The sequence below is a fragment of the Pteropus vampyrus genome, unplaced genomic scaffold (assembly GCF_000151845.1).
Source record: "Pteropus vampyrus isolate Shadow unplaced genomic scaffold, Pvam_2.0 Scaffold65, whole genome shotgun sequence".
Classification (NCBI taxonomy): domain Eukaryota; kingdom Metazoa; phylum Chordata; class Mammalia; order Chiroptera; family Pteropodidae; genus Pteropus; species Pteropus vampyrus.
This window is the reverse complement of record NW_011888846.1, coordinates 2,218,196-2,235,304: the sequence shown is the minus strand read 5'-3', so window position 1 is coordinate 2,235,304 and position 17,109 is coordinate 2,218,196. Positions and strand designations below refer to the sequence as shown.

The 17,109-nt window shown below is 32.7% G+C and overlaps 1 protein-coding gene across 6 annotated transcripts in view; it reads left to right on the top strand.

Annotated features, from left to right (window-relative positions):
- The window catches only part of CEP350 (centrosomal protein 350), a 110,961-nt gene that overhangs the window by 66,430 nt on the left and 27,422 nt on the right, over positions 1-17,109 (top strand). For all 6 annotated transcript variants that reach the window (XM_011361217.2, XM_023531246.1, XM_023531247.1 and 3 more), the window contains exons 26-29: positions 1,302-1,448; positions 4,215-4,372; positions 11,546-11,745; positions 16,190-16,404. In XM_011361217.2, coding sequence (XP_011359519.1) covers positions 1,302-1,448; positions 4,215-4,372; positions 11,546-11,745; positions 16,190-16,404 — 720 coding nt within the window. The remainder of the gene's footprint in view (positions 1-1,301; positions 1,449-4,214; positions 4,373-11,545; positions 11,746-16,189; positions 16,405-17,109) is intronic.

Below are 17,109 nucleotides of genomic sequence, written 5' to 3'. Positions count from 1 at the left end.
TCCATGAACCATACTGCAAGAACTGCTACTCCAGAGAAACTCGTGTATGTGCCCAAGGAGACAAAAATATAACGATGATCATTGCAGCATTGTTTGTAATAGTAGACAACAACCTTATCCATCCATAGGGGTAATGGATAAATTAAATATATGCACCTCCTATGTAATTTTGTGCAGCATGTAAGTATAAGTAAACATGGAGAGATATCAAAAGTGATGCCTAGTAAATAAAGCAAGATTGAAAATACATATGTGTATTATTTATAAAAATTTGAAAACATGCAAACCAAACTATGTTATTTTGCAGATAAGTACAAATATCTGTAGAAGAATTTTAAAAGAACATGTGGAAGGATATTTGCCTTCAGAGTGGTTACCTCTAAAGAGTTGGAGCAGAGAATTGCAGACTGATTTTATCTGTAATGTTTAATTTCTTTATGAAATTAAAGACTAGGAGGAAATATGACGGACTATTAACAATTGTTTGTTTGGAATTTTGGAAATTAGATGTTTATTGTGAACTATTCTGCATTTTCAGTTTCAAAGAAATCTCTCAAACATGATTAAAAGAAATTACAAGTAACAAATTATTAATGCCTTTATTATGCTTTTTTATTGGCAAGAAAATGGGTTAAAATAAATGTATGAAAAAGACAGCCTCTGCTAAATTTTAACAGTTATTAACAGTGAAATATATCACCTTTTGCCCATTGACTAATGACTTGTATGGAGAGAGTTCGGTGCAGTGTAGTTGTAAATGTTTCTGGTGGCATTTATTTAAGTGGAGACAATTCCCTTTTCAAAGCAGTTTTAAAAACTATTTTAAGGGCCATAAAAGGATTCATTCTCTTTGACTTATTTGGCCTACTTTTTGGAATGTCTCCTAAAGAACTAATCCATAGAATGAAACAGTTATAGACATTAAAGCATTATTAGCCATGGTAAAAAAATTATAAAGGGCATAAGAGATTAGCAATAGAATATTAGTTACATTAACTAGTTTATTTGATATGCAGCTTTTAAACAATTAAGTGTAAAGACTGAGAAGCATGTGAAGGGTGTATTAAGTTTTAAAAGGGGATAGGAAATCATCAGTCTGTTGTAATTAGAATTATTTAAATGAAGGGATCAAGTCATTATTTTAGAGTGGAGTTATGTGACTCTTTTTTTCTTTTCAGTGTTAGTACTTTTATTTTGAAGTACTTTATGTTTATTTTTTTATGTGTGATGATTGGATTTTTAAACTATTTAGACTTGCCTCCTCCAAATCTCAATCCCTTTCCTAACTCTTTAAACCTTAGGCAGAAATTAAACGTCTTCAAGAAGCCAACAAGGCAGCTCGGAAGGAAAGACAACTGATTCTTAAACAGCAGGAGGAGATAGAAAGGATCCGACAGACTACCATAAAACTACAGGAGAAGTTAAAGTCTGCAGGGGAGAATAAATTGGTAAATTACATGAAATTATTATTTTTTTGTTTCTGCCTCATGCTGCTTGCTTATACCTAACCCTGCTTCACCTTCCAGTATTATGAGTATGTTCATTCTAGCACTGTGATACAGTCGTGAACTAGAATAAATTTTTATATATGTCTTTAGATGTAGTGAGAATTTTTTGGGTTTTGGTTTTTTTACCGTGGAATATTAAAGTTTTGAAAGGGACTCATTGTTTGCCATATATTAGTTTAAAAGTTTTCCATTTATAAACTCCGTTGGGACGGAGAGCCTTGTTCTTTCTTATCAACCCAGTTATATTCCTTAGAATTAATGAGAGAGACTACTTTTGCTTTTTATATTATACTTATTTCAGCTATCCACTGTTAATATTAATGATACCTGGTTCAAAGGAGATACTCAGACAAAAAGAAAATTTGGATCTATTCTAAGATACTGTAAAGTTTCAATATAGCTAGTGTTGGAAAACCCAGAATGTACAGCAGTTAAATAAATCTCTAATATTCTCTGCTTTGATTTTTAAAATACACTTTAAATTTTGAAACAATCTTAAGTTTATAGAAAATTTCAAACAGTATAGAGAACTCTTTTCTTGAGTCGAGAGTATGTTGCTAACAATTAACATTGATACATTACTACCATTTAATCTACAGACCTCATTCAAGTTTCTCCAATTGTCACAATAATGTTCTTTATATCAAAAGGTAAGTTCAAAATCACATATGGCATTTAGTTTTCATGTCTCTTTAGTCACTTTCAGTCTGGAAAAGTTCTTTGATTCTCATGACTTTGACACTTTGGAAGATTAGATGCCAGTTATTTGAAGAATGTTCTTCAACTTGGTTTGTGTGATTTTTCCTCATAATTAGATTCAGATTGTGCATCTTTGGCAGGAATGTCAAATAAGTGATGCTGCATTCTTGTCATTGCATTTGATCAGGTTTTGGTTTATCCCATTCCTTATGATGTTGACTTGATCACTTGATTAAGGCGGCATCTGCCAGACTTCATTGTAAAGTTATTCTCCTTCCCTTTGTAATTAATAAATGCTTTGCATGGAGGTATTGAGACTACGTAAATTCCTGTTCTTCATCAAACTTAAATTTATTCTTTTATTTATGTCACTATAGACTCTGGATTCTTATTTTACTTAGTATTATAATCCCTTACTATCATTATTTGTTTTGATGCCCACTCTGTCCCAAATTGGGCCATTAGGAGCCTCTTCCATTAGGTGTCTGTGTCCTTTTTGACATGTCCTCATCAGTCTTTGAGCACTTCCACATTTTTGAAACAAGGTATTTCAGGGTCATCTTGTACTTTGCCTGCCCAGCCTTAGAATTAGCCCTTTCTCCAAGGAGGAAAGTTACTTAGAAACGAGGATCTGGTGCTAGGCATGCTCACTGCTGTTCAGATTTTGCTCCTCCTAAGCAGCAGTCTAGGGAATATGTGAGTATATGTTGCTATAGATACACACATACATTTTACAAGCATATTTATTCCATATGCGTATACACACATACTATACGTGTATCATGAGTTCATACTGACAAAGCAGGGCTTCATACTGATCCTTTCAGTTTCGGTACAGCACCACAAGGTTCATTCGAGTTTTCTCTCTTTTGGAACTTCCTTCTCTAATAGATATTTGACTAACATTTTCCTTAATATAGTTAATGATTTGATCATTCCTCCTATGTAACTAACCTATCTTCCATAACCATGCCATCCCCTTCCTCTTATGGGTGTCCTTCTCACCCCACCTAGGCTCTGACTCCCTAAGTCAGGCTATTCCCCTTCCCTATGCCCCTTCTCTATACCTTCCTTACCTTCTTGAGACTCTGTTCTTTGGGAATCCCACCTCACTCTGGGCTTAAGATTTGCTGCGTAGGTCACTCCCATGTGGACATCCTCATTGCCCCACCTGGGCTCTGACATCCTGCATTAGATGCCCTCAGCCCACTCAGGTTGGGACACCCCATTTTTAGCCCCTTTGTCTTTCTCCATCTTGTTCTGTTTCATCTAAAATTTTAAGACTGAATTATTCCAGAAGGAGAAAGGGAAGGAGAAGAGCTCTGCTTTGTATTGTTCACAAAATGGAAACAGCCATGATTGTTCCTACCCATCTTTCTGAAAACTTGAGAGCATAATCGACAGTTTATGGGAAAGTCTTACTAAGCCGTTAAAGTTTTACTTTTGATCATTAGAAATAATGTATTGATAAAACCAGTGGTTTCTAAATGTTTTCATTATAAGCTTTTTAATTTGTGAAAATATTGTTCTGTATAAGAAATACTTAAAGAAAAAAGATCCATCTGTCAGCCTAATGAAAATAAGTTATGTGTCTCCTTCATTCTTTGTGTCTGTACATATATGTTTTATATAGTTATGATAGCTGTAATTTTATATTTCTTTTGAGTGGTTCAGTTTTTTAAAATTAGGATAGTTAGATACTAGATTACTAGTAGCAGAAGTTTTTGAATTTTTTTTACATCTTAAAAAAATTATTACACTTTGTGATTATATATAAATATGTGTAAAATATACATAACGTAAAATTTATATTTTAGCCATTTTTAAATGTGTGATATAATTTTGTCCTTTAAGTAATACCTTAATTTCAGCTACTTTACAAATACTGTTTTGAAGATACACTTAATTTTGAAGTGACAGTGTAATTTTGAAGTGACAGTGTTTATGATCACTTTGAGATCTTAAATTCCAGTAAAATTTTAACACTTTATTCCCTTCTGTTTGCAGGATTCTCATAGTGATGACGATACAAAAGATAATAAAGCAATCAGTCCTGGTCCAGCTGACTTAGAGACCCGCAGTCCCTCCCCCATTTCAATCTCCAGCAGTGAAACTAGCAGCATTATGCAGAAACTGAAGAAAATGAGAAGTCGCATGGATGAAAAGTAATTCATTTTTATAAATATCTCCTGTTTACATTGAAAGTAGTAGCAACAAATAATACTTTTAATGTAATTCATTCAATTAGATTGATACAACATAGTATTTTATGGATTCAGTAGCATTTTAGCAGAACTGTTAAATCAGTCTAGAAGTCAATTAACTATAGATCTTATTTATAAAACAAATTTTCTAGTTTTAATACTTAAAAACTGAAGTGGTATTTGCACATATACCTGTGATGATATTTTCTTCTTTTATTAAAAGTTATGAGTAAGTGTGAAGTTTGTACCTTCTCTGACATCTGAGGACATGTCTACTGACTTGGGGGAGCAATTAATGGTATATCGTAAGATCTCTCTACAGCTGTCAGCCTTATTCAGTATCAAATAGAAGAGTGAAATTTAGCTTCGTGAGAAAGTGTGGATTGCTCAGTTAAAACCAGAAAGACTGAAATTCTCCTGGGACGTCGAATGATTTGGCATTCTACCATTCTTCTAAAACATTTCTAAGTGTTATGTTTTTAAAGGCTCTTTTAAAGAAAGCTACTCCTACTTAGATGTAGCTTAGTTGTACAGTGGCTTTGACCATGTAAAATGACGTTTACGTGAGAGCTTACTCTTTTGCGTGTACATTTAATTAAATATGCTTGTAGATTAGCTACTTGTGGACCCTTTCTTTGACTTTATAAACCCCTACCTTCTTTAAATATGGAAGAGAGCCCCATTACAGATTTTTGTTGACTGCCATTTTATTTTAGGTTAGAAATTTGGACCACAGATTGAACTTAAAAAGTTGTCTCTTAATATCCATTGGCAGTGTACCACACATCACCAAATTTAACAATGCTCTATATTTATATGTGGCATCAACCTATGTTTTAGTTTCTTTTTTAAAAATTAATTAATTTTAATTAGTTTCAAGTATACAGTACATTGGTTGGTTAGACATCTATATAGTTCATAAAACGATCCCCCTAGTTACTCCCTCCCTCCTCTGGCCCTCCACCAAGCCATCATATTAATGCTAACTGCATTCCTTCTGCCGTGCCCCCAATCTCCATGACCATCTATCATCAACTACTAATTTGTACTACTTTAACCCTCCCAACCCCCTCCTCTCTGTCTGTCACCAAATTGTCCACTATATTTGTGAGTTTGTTTTTAATTAGTTTGTTCTTTTTGTTCCTTAGATTCCACATATGAATGAAATCATATGGTTTTTATTTTTCTGTGTCTGACTTATTTCAATCAGGTCCATCCATGTCATTGCAAATGATGTTTTAGTTTCTGAACAGTCAAGCAGTTGTAAGTCAAATCTTATTTACAATATAGGTGCATCGTTATACATTGGCACGTCATCGCTTAATTGAAATTACATTTCAGTAACAATACTGACATTTCATAACTTAAAAATACCTAAATTGATTATGAAAATAAGTTTAAAAAAATACAAATTTAAAAAATAAAAAATATAAGAGGATGTAACCAAATATTCACTAATGTGTGAATATTCCTTTTGGATGATTTCCATGGAATAGACTAATTAAGACTTTTTCAAATAGGAATTTATTGAAATTCGGACTAAAAATGCTTTCTTCTTTTCCTGATAAAATTTTCCAGTATCTTGTATAGGCATGCTCTGTTGCTCCAGGGGTCTTTGAATTCAAGATAATCTCTCATGAATTTTCGTAATTGATTTGACATTTTATATCTGTCTCCAAATGTCTTTGAGTGGTAAATGTTGGAGGAAAGATAGCTTCAGGGTAATGTCTTCATTGATCCTTTGCTCATCTATATCAGTAAGATCTTCATTGCTGGTGTCTATGAATGATAATCTAATAACTTTAATCACAGCCTTAGAAAGAACGGCTAATCGTTGTCTGAGATCAGTCAATTTATGTGGTGCTTATTTCAGATTTGGTTAAAGCTTGACCAATTCAAGGTGAAATTTATTTGTTTTGTTAATTGTTTTCTCAGAATCTAAAATATTAAACACTTAGAAATTTTTTAGTATTGTTCTCCCTTCCTTTATCAACTATTGCAGTAAAATTTTGAGAAGTCGTCAGAGAGAATGGGCCTTTAAGCATTCAGTGACTTCTTGATTTGTTCTTTGAAGCAGTGCAGTTTGTGTTTGGGATGACGTACAGATAGTAGTAGCAAAGAAATTAGTTTAAGGTTTGGGTGATGGTGCTGAAATTTGGGGATGAACTGGAGTATTTTCCAAAAATTACCAATGCATTAAAAAGGAAGGTTATTATTATGCAATAAATTTTGATCTCTAGAACAAAGTAATTTGAAAACTAGTTTTTAAATACCATTTATATCACAAAAACTTTAGAAATCTTTTTTTACAATGTTGGAAGGCCAGTTCACTAAATAAATAGTCAATTTTGTAGTCATTGGCTACAGTAGACACCTAATAACAAAATCATTTGCGCCTTTGCTACCGGGCACTGTTATTTGTTCTGAAGGAGATGAGGAGGAATCTAACATAAACCCTGCCCTCAAAGAGCAGGTAGAAAAAAGAGCAAGTATCAGGTTCCTTTAGAGAAGTGTATTTAAATCAGTTGCTAAGGAAGTTCAGAAGAGGAAGAAATTATTGAAAAGAGTGTATCAAGGACATTTTCATGGATGAGTATTCAGAATTAAACATACTTTTGAATTAGAAAGTAGTTTATAGTGTAAAAAGAAGAAGAAATACACATAGTTATTGTTTAGTTTGATCATTCAGGTCGAGGTAGCATGGAAAAAGAAGCCTATAGTCACAAAACTTCTGAAACATTTCTTTTAAATATTTTAAATATTTAAAAATGTTCCCAGTTATGAGCAAATTAACTTATTTGGCTTTAATCAAAAAGTTAAATGACAAATATTGTATAACAAAGTTCTGTCTAAAAATATTTATGGTATTGATTGATCAGTATTGAAATCTTCACCATTAATCTGAATTTAAAAAGTTAAGGATTTGCAAGGGAAGGCTTTTGATATTTCATTACAGACTTTTTAATTAGAGTTTTAAAGAATGTTTTAAATATTGCCTTAAATTAGAAATTTAATTTTCTTAGAGAAGGTTCTAGACTAAGCATAGTAGCTAAATAAATCCTGATAGTCTGTTAATGTATTTTTATTTTCTTTACTTTCTAGATTAGGAATAATGTACCTGTATTGTTTTGTTTATTTAAGTATATTCAAATTATTAGATAATTTTAAGTAATAGATTTTGCCATAGGAAAAAATGCTAGATTGCAATTTAGGTCAGTACTATCCATATTTTCATTTATCTTCCTTTTGAATATCATTAAGAATTCTTAAGGACTCGAAAGAATCCATTTTAAAATTTAAAGCATATTTCATTTTTACTTAAAACAATATAGTATTAAAGAACCATAGATCCGGAAATAATTTTAAAATGATTTAGGGTATTCGATTTTTGTTTGTTTCATTTAATATCTTTCAGAACCAAATGGTTGTATAACGAAAAGTTTCACTTAAAATTTAGATCTTAATTTTTCTCTTTCAAGTTATAGCATGGTTTTATAATCTGTTGGAGCAGTCTACAATTATATTAGTTCAGTGAGGAAAAAAAGAGTTCTCATTATATTTCACATGTTTTAGAATTTTGTTGAGTATTTAGAAAAAAGTGTGAAGGGGTGCTTAGATGGAGGAAGAAGGAATCCTAAAACGCTAGAACAGGAAGGGAAGTCATTGAGTATAGTCCCTTAGTTTTATGGGAAGAAATTTACAAAATCTCCCACAGAGATTATGTAACTTGTCCCAAGTCACACACATAGCATAATGGCACCACTAGAACTAGAACTCTGCTCTCTGGACTTCAGCTAGCTAAAACATTTGAGTTAAATTGTCGTATCTGCTTTCAGTCTCAGATTTTTCAAAAATCTGCATAGACGACTTAAAGTTGTCTAAGTGGAAACTGACCCTTCGAAATAATATGTATTGAAACAGGAAAGTGCCCATTGGCTGATTGCTGGGGTTGAATAGCTGCATAGCCTAAGTTTAGAGAGTGAAAGTGTGACTTTAAAAATGAATTAACTATACATGAATTTCTTAAAATTAAACATTATAGGAACATAACAATTTCCATACTAAATTCAATCTGTTGCATATCTAATCCTAGTCCAGTGTTCTGTTACCATCAGAGGCCTTGTTGCGGGTACGCCTTGACACCAACCATAAAGTATATTGGTAGCGTTTTCTACTAGTAGGTATTTATATCTCCAGCATTCACAAATTTTATTTCTTACTTGTGCAGCATCTTGAGAGATTGCTAACTCTAGTGCCAAGTACTGCTTTTTTTAATCTCACTTTTATTTTATTCAGCTTTTAAAGGACGCTGTTTCTAGAATGTATGTATAATAAATAAGGAACATATGTTCCTTATTTATTATAACTTAAAGTTAGAAGAAGTTCTAACTTTAAGTTAAACTTTTCTTAAACTTTTTTCTTTTTCTGTTAGCCATTCTTTTGTTGTTCATTTCTAACTGAGAGCTTTTGAATATGCTTAATCTTAATAAATGAAAAATAAAAGATTAGTATTTGTTCTAATAGAGAAATTATCCTCTTTGTTGAGTAGGACAAAAAAAATTTAATTGTATTTTTTTACAGTTTATTTCATATGCTCCAATATTATTCTACTTTTTGTACTAGGTCATGCATGCATTTAGCAGTTATACACTTAAGAGGGTGGGTGATATTTGAATGTTATGAATAGATTTTTTTGGACCTTTTGCCAAGTACATTTGTTTTTGCATAATATTTTGATAATTGGCTTCAAAATAACTATTATACATTCACAAAGAATGGCAAGGAAGATTGTAGTGTCTCACTGAAATTTGGCAAAATTGTTTTCTTTTGAACTTTGGTGCAGAAAATCAAGGCAGTCCAGATGTGTGTGTGTGTTTGCGTGTGTAAGTAAATGAAGGGGAGGTGAAGTATTAAATTGTATGTGGGAAACAGACATTGACATAATCTCTTATTTAAAAATATACATGCAGGCAAGATTCTACTTTTAAAAATCCAAATGAGTGGCTGGATATATACCTAGATTTTCTCACTTCTGTGACATACTGATACTGTTCCTTGCCCTTCCAAGGCAATAAATGTTGCCTTGATCTACAAGTTGTTGTGTGCATGTGAACAGGAGCATGCTCTGTCAAAGAGAATTAACCTTCCCAAACTATTACCAGACTTATTTATCCTCTCATATATATGTATAATGATCTATTTACTATTTAAAAAGAAGAGGAACTAGTGGGGTTTTGCTACTTTTATAACTTTAACATATGTAATTTTCTTACCTTTAACCTTATGATGGAGCTGTCCACAGCATGCTTTTTTTTTTTTTTTTTAACTGCTGGCAGTATTTACTGGAATTAGCTTAGCTTATTCTTAATTGTGTGTCCTAATATTGTGTTGGATGGGTATTATATTTCAATATGATTATTTAAGTGGGCCTTTGTTAAATATAAAGCAAGGTATCTCCACTAGGTCTTGTTAGCAGAAAATTTTATGTTGTATAGATAAGGTATATTTACCATAAATTGATTTTCTAAATTACTTTTAAGCTAGATCATGATGGTAAGGTTAAGTAAAGTAAATGCAGTGCTTTTTTATTTAATTTCAAGCTTAAAATATATGAAAAGGTACAGATATAAAAATCATTTGCTCAGGATTACATGCATAATGTAGAATTGCTGTAATAAATTTGCCTGAAAGTATAGATGATGATTAAGCAACATGTGAAAAAAAAAGCCTGTTTATTCAGAAATCATTGGTAAAAGCTATAAAAAGTACATGTTTTATATGTCACACAGAATGTAACACTTTCTTTATCTTAGTAGCTTATAATGTTATCCAGGAAACATTAGAAGTTCTTCACTCGGCTCTTATGCTTTCCCTTTTTCATTCTTTCTGCCTCTTGATCTCTTGGTTTTAAAATCTTCCTCCTTATTTTGTAGACACTGCTCTCCTGTTCACTACTTCTTCTCTGTCTTTACGTCTCATCACTGGGCCTCTCTCAGTGTCTGTTTTCCCAACCTTCATCCCAAATTCCAGCTGTATATCTACAACCAGTTGGTCAGGTAACTGCACCTTTTTCAGTGCACTCTTTGATAGAGCATGCTCTGTTCTTTTTGATTGTTTTGTTTGCTTTTTTTTTTCTTTTTTTTTTTTCCTAACAGCCTAGAGGCCTCTTGTCAAATGTCCCATATATCGATACCTTTTTGTTTCTACGTTAATTTGACATGCTGATTGTTCAACAAGTGGAGTGACAGTTCTTACGCATTTTTGTTTGTTGGATGCGTGGGTGCATTTTTGTTGATTAGCTACCACTGCAGACCTAATCCCTGTAATGTGAGCAGCCACCTTTTATTTATTTAGCGTGGCATCTACATTTGAGGAGAGTTTAGTAGTGCCTTTTTAACTACCCAGATAAGTTTTCATAAATCAGTAATTTCTCCTAACCCTTTGGAGCTATGATATATTGGGCTATTTAATTTCAAAGGTCAGGTTAAATTGAGAAGTTTGAGGCATTTGGTGCACCCTTTTACTCCAGTAAATAAAGTTATGTTTTTATGGATAAGGCATCTGACTGGTGCTCCGTGTTCTCCATGGAAAGCAGATTATATCACCTGCCATTGCGTCTCTTAGGTAACTCACTATGCCTGAAGCAAAACAAGACCGAATCCGAAAATGAAAGTCAAAAAGGGACATAAACATGTTTTTGTTTGCTTGCTTGTTTGGGGGCTTCAGGGTTGGTTTTTTGTTGTTTTGGTCTTTGTTGTTTTGGGTTTGTGTGTTTTTTGGTCTGAGCCTTCAGAATAAATTCCTTATATTTTCTGTTATGAAAAAGAATCACCTATGAAAAATGAATGTGTAAGTTAAGAGTTATCAGTCATGGTTGTCCAGATGTTCTGAAGAATTTTCTTTCCTGAATTTACTACTCTTTTTCCTTTGCTACTCTTAAAATTCCAAGTTAAAGATTCTCTCATTTTCTGAATAAGTCGACTCATTAAAGCTTTTATTATCTCAAACTTTTTTCGAAGGAGTAGTATGTCCTTTTTCACACAGCTTGTTGATAAGGTAATGAGTGATAGCTCTCTCAGAGAGAGTCCTGCCTATGGATTTGTTTTCTCACTGTTCTTCCTGGTGTGACCATAGGTTTCTGACAAAGCGGGAGCAAAAACTAATGCAGCGGCGACAACATGCAGAAGAGCTACTAGAATGGAAGCGGCGTTTAGATGCAGAGGAAGCAGAAATTCGTCAAATGGAAAAACAGGCCTTGGCTGCCTGGGACAAAGAATTAATGAAACCTAAAACTCCTAAGAAAGAACTGGAGGACCAGAGAACAGAACAGAAAGGTAATAAATAGTAACTGTTCAGACTGCAAACTAAAGCCAAACATAATGAAAGATTTCCTTCATTACTTTTAAAAATGTGAATGATTAAGGGTGAAGGATGCGATACATCTACTACAAATTTCTGTAGAAATTGGAAAGTTGAGACTATCGTGAATAACTTTATGCTAATATATTTGAAAACTTAGAAAAACGGGTAAAATTCCATGACATGGAAATGGGTTATTCCGTGACCAGATGGAGTTTAACACATATTTAAAAATTGATAATGTAGTAAATTACTTAAATTAAAGGAGACAAATTACATGACATCTCAATGGGTTCAGAAAAGGCACTTGATAAAATCTAAAAAGCATTTGTAATAAATAAATCTCAGATCAAAGTAGCAGTGGAAGAGACTTTATTTACCTGATGTAGGATACCCATTAACAAAAACAAAAAACCAAACCTACAACAGACATCATACTTAATGATAAAACATAGAAAACTTTCCCTTTGAATTTGGAAGTAAGACAGAATGCTTATTTTCACCTAAAAAGTGAAAGGAAGAAGCAAAAACTCTTTATTATTACAGATGGTAAGGCTATGCAATAGAAAATGTAACATTTACATGTCAGTTTTTAGAATTAGCAAGTGAGTTTAGCAAGATTGCTAGATATAAAGTTCATAAACAAAACTCAAGTGCATGTCTATAGGCCAATAGAAATTGGCTAGAAAAATCTAATTTTTAAAAGAGATACCATTTATAATACAAATAAAAAATATGAAGTACCTAGGAATAAATTTAACAAAAAGCATACAAGGTCTTTATGGAGAAAAATTTAGAATTTTATTGAGACATTAGTGAATACCAAAATAAATGGAAAGCTTTTGCATATTCACAGGTAGACTCAATGTCATAGAGATATTCTCCCTGAACTTATTTATAGATTCAAGACATTTAAATCAGAAACCCAGCTATTTGTTTGTTTGTTTGTTTGTTTAGAGAATGATCAGTACTGTTAATTGAGTATATGCAATGCACTGTACCAGTTACTTAAATTAGTACTAATGCTTAGCTCCATGCAAAATAAGTGGTATTGACCCTATTTTATAGATAAAGCAGCTGAAACACTGATTTTTTTTTTTTAAACATGGAAGTGGGGAATACAGCTTAGTCATATAACTAAGGAATGCCAAAGCATTTTGTGACTCAAGATTCTTTCTAAGAAGTCATTTCCTAGAGCAGATAGTTTTCTAAGAAATGACTTTCTTAGAATTGACTTTCTTAGAAAAGTATAATAATTTAAACAATATGATATATGCACAGAGATAGACTATGAAACAGCCCAAGAAAATGACCTGTGCATATTAGGAAAGTTGACTCTGACACAGGTAACTTTGCAGAGTAGTGAAGAAAGGAGGGACTCTCCAATACATTTTTGTGAGAGGGAAAAATGAAATTGGATCCTTATATAACAATAAAAAAAGATTAACCTCAAGGGGCAAAAAAAGACCTAAATGTGACATTATAAAACTATAAAACTTTTAGAAAATAAAATTAGAATATCTTTATGACACCAAGGGAAGGCAAGTTTTCTTTTAACATGTTATGCAAAGTGAAAACCATAAAGGGAAAGATTGATAAATTTTTCTTCAATAAATTAGGAATTTCTGTTCATTAATACACCATAAAGTAAAAGATAGAGATTTGCAACACATCTGACTGACAAAGAAATAGTATCAATGATATGTAAGCAATTTCTTGGAGTAAAAGATAAAATGACAACCATGTTTTAAAAATTAGGCAAAAGAGCAGACATTTCACAAGTGAACTCCAGATGGTCAATAAACCTGTGAAAAGATGTTCAACTTCATTAGTATCAGGGCCATAAAAGCCATAAAAAAATACCACTACATACCTGTATTCAATTCCTAGGTCAGCCATAATAAATTACCACAAATTCGGTGGCTTAAAAAAAATTATTCTCTCACTTCTAGAGACCAGAAGTACAAAATCAAGGTGTTGGCAGGACTGTTGGTTGCAGGGTACAGTTCTTTCATTCCTTCTTCCAGCTTCTGGGGGCTATGCTATAGGCATTTCTTGTTTCTGCATAACTCTAATCTCACGTGGTCGTCTTCATGTTTGTCTTCTCCTCATTTGTCTCTTAAGGAAACTTGTCATTGGATTTAGGGCTTATCCACATAATCTAGATGACCTTATCATGAGATCCTTACCTTAATTTCATCTGCAAAGACCTTTTTTCTAGATAAGTTTACATTCACAGGTTCTGGGTGTTAAGACATGAGGCATATCTTTTGGGAGGCCATCATTCAAGCCATTTACAATCTTCATCAAACCTGCTGGTCTGTAGGTGGAACAGAGGACTCTGTTCCACTTCTGGGGATATACTGAAAGGATTGAAAGCAAATTCTCTTAAGAGAGATTTGTACACCCATATTTATAGCAGCGTTATTCACAGTAGCCAGAAAATGAAAGCAACCCAAGTGTCTGTCAGTAGATGAATGGATAAATAAAATGTGGTACATCCACACAATGGAATATAATTCAGCTTTAAAAAAGAAAGAAATTCTGACACATGCTACAACATGGTTGAGTCTTGAAGACATTATGCTAAGGGAAATAAACCAGTCTCAAAAGGATAAATATTGGATGACTCCACTTATATGAGGTACCTTGAGTAGTCAGATTCATGGAGACAGAAAGTGGAATGGTTGTTACTAGGGCTTTGGAGAGGGAATAGAGAGTTACTATTTCAAGAGTACAGAGTTTCAGTTTGGGAAGAAAAAAGAGTTCTGGAGATGGATGGTGGTGATGGTTGCATAGCAGTGTGAATGTGCTTAATTTCACCGAAATGTACACTTAAAAGTGGTTAAAATGGTAAATTTAATGTTATGTGTATTTTACCACAACCTAAAAAAATTAAAAGAGTATAGTAGAAAGTTAGGAAGATGCACACAGCATCCATACTTGACTGCCACTGGTTCACCTTTGAGGTACAAAAATTGGGCAGATGAAAATGGTTGGAGATTGAGTGTGTGAACTAATCACTTTACGTCCTTCCGAACTGTTGAAAGGCTGTTTGTTGGTTTGTTTTTTACTACATTCTTGCACTACTTTTATAATGTAAGGGAAGAGGCAAAAAAATGAAGACTTCCAAAATGAAGTCTTTCACAGATTGGAGAAAATTCAGTGGTGACCTCTCAGGAGGTAGTAGTATAGGTGACTTTCATTTTTTTCTTTATACAATTTTTATATTGTTTGAACTTTTTTTATGAGTATGTCATTGTTATTGAACAAAAATAAAATGTATATGTTGAGTGTAAAGCAGAAAAGTAGAAGATTCTTCCATTGCCTACTTTATAAAAATTAAATCATTTTCTAAACCGTTTTAAATTTAACCCACATCCTGTTTTGGAATAGGTGAATATCCTTCAGGATTTTTAGAATTTCTTCAACCATTCTGATCATGCTACACTTACACAATATAAAAATACACCTTTAGTGCTTTTTTAAATGTCAGGTCATCCTTGTTTATTATTAAAGTTAAAACATTCTTTGGGGTGTAGGTATTTCTTATGTTAAATAAAGTTATGTTACAGATTTCAGGCCCAGAATTTTAAGTGATGTTTAGAATTGAGTATATCAAACATTAGCAGTACTGTCCCAAAGTGTGATATAACCTGATTTTTGTGGGATGTTATACTTGTAGAGACAAAGAAGGAAAACAGCGGATTATATATAATGTCATAAAGCATAATGTCAATAATTTTCCGTTTAATGTCAAGCGTATTTCTGTTTTCTTAGAAAGATTAGAGGCGATAATGGACAGAAAATTCAAGAGGCAAAAGAGTTGCTACAAATTCTGAAAGTGCCAAATAAAGTTTAAGGTGTATCTCTGTTGATACATGCAGCTCTGTTTCATTCATTTTTATTGCTACATAGCATTTCATTGTATAAAAATACCACAATTTATTTATTTTACTGTCAGTAGACATTTTCATTTCTTTCAGTTTTTAACTACTCTAACAATCCTGCTAATGACCCATGTACATGTCTCCTGCATATATGCAAGATTTCTCTAGAATTTATACCTAGAAGTGGAGTTGCCAGATCATAGAGTGTTTTCACATTTTTCAAATTCTACCAAATTGTTTTTCCAAAGCAGTTGAACCAATTTCCGTTCCTAAACAAATACATGAGTTGTGATTGCTCTACGTCTACACAAACACTTCGGTCGTCTATAATATGTTATAGATTTCTTAGTTGGCATCAGCCAAAATTCTTAGACTGACAGACTTTATAGTAAATGCGATCCATTAAAGCGATGGTATTAAAAAATTATATCCAAATGCAGCTAGTGAAATCATGCTAGTTTCATAAGAGTCATACATTTCCCTTGACCAAGATTGTGTACTTTTTCTTGTTTTTACCCTCTCTTTCTAGAAATGGTGAGTGAAGCTGAATCTCCAGTACTTTCCTTCTCTCATCTACCCAGTGAAAGCTCTATTCCGGAAGAACTGGGCAGCCCTGCTATTGAATATATACCATCCGCGTCTGTGGTTCAGGAGCAGCCAGGGAGTCCAGATCGTAGTATACTACTTACTGAAGACATGGTTTTTTCACAAGAACTGGAATCTTCTACTTCTCCTAGTAAACATGTAAGTTAATGTATATTTGCATCTTAAAACTTTAGGAAAAGCCTATCTAAAAAGTATATTATTAACAGTAATAGTCCTGCTGTTAGTGACAGCATTGACTATCACCCATAGCTGTTAACATACAGTATATGACATTTGAATAGAAAAAGCTTTTCATTGACTCCTAAAGATTTATAAACATATGATTTTTAGCTTTAGCAGAAGTTATAAAATTACATGCTATTAGGACTACTGATTTTAAGGAGACGGGAACTTCTGAAGTCTTTGATAAAGATATGTGGAAACATAAGTTTTTATTAAAATCTTCTGTTTTGTCACATAATAGAAACAAAAAGAGCTTAAAACGTCAGCGTGCCTTTTCTATAAATTAATAACTGCTCTTTAACTAACTCATAATCAGAATAAAAGTACGGTTTCATCTCTTTAAGGAAGATCCTTAATTCTATACTTCATAAATAAAACATGTTTGGTAAAATTTAAGCTAGAAAGAACTGTTTTTTACCTTAATTTTATAAAGTATGTAAAGGAATTAACATAACAGTATCAAACATTCAGTAAACACATTGGTAAGTCTCTCTATATTTAAAAAAGTATCCACCTAAGTTCAGAGTGGAATATCCTTGTTTTAAAGTCTTTATTTTTATTGTGGATGTGAAGAAAGAATTGCATTTCTCTATTGGAAAATCAGTCAGATTCTTGTGGGTT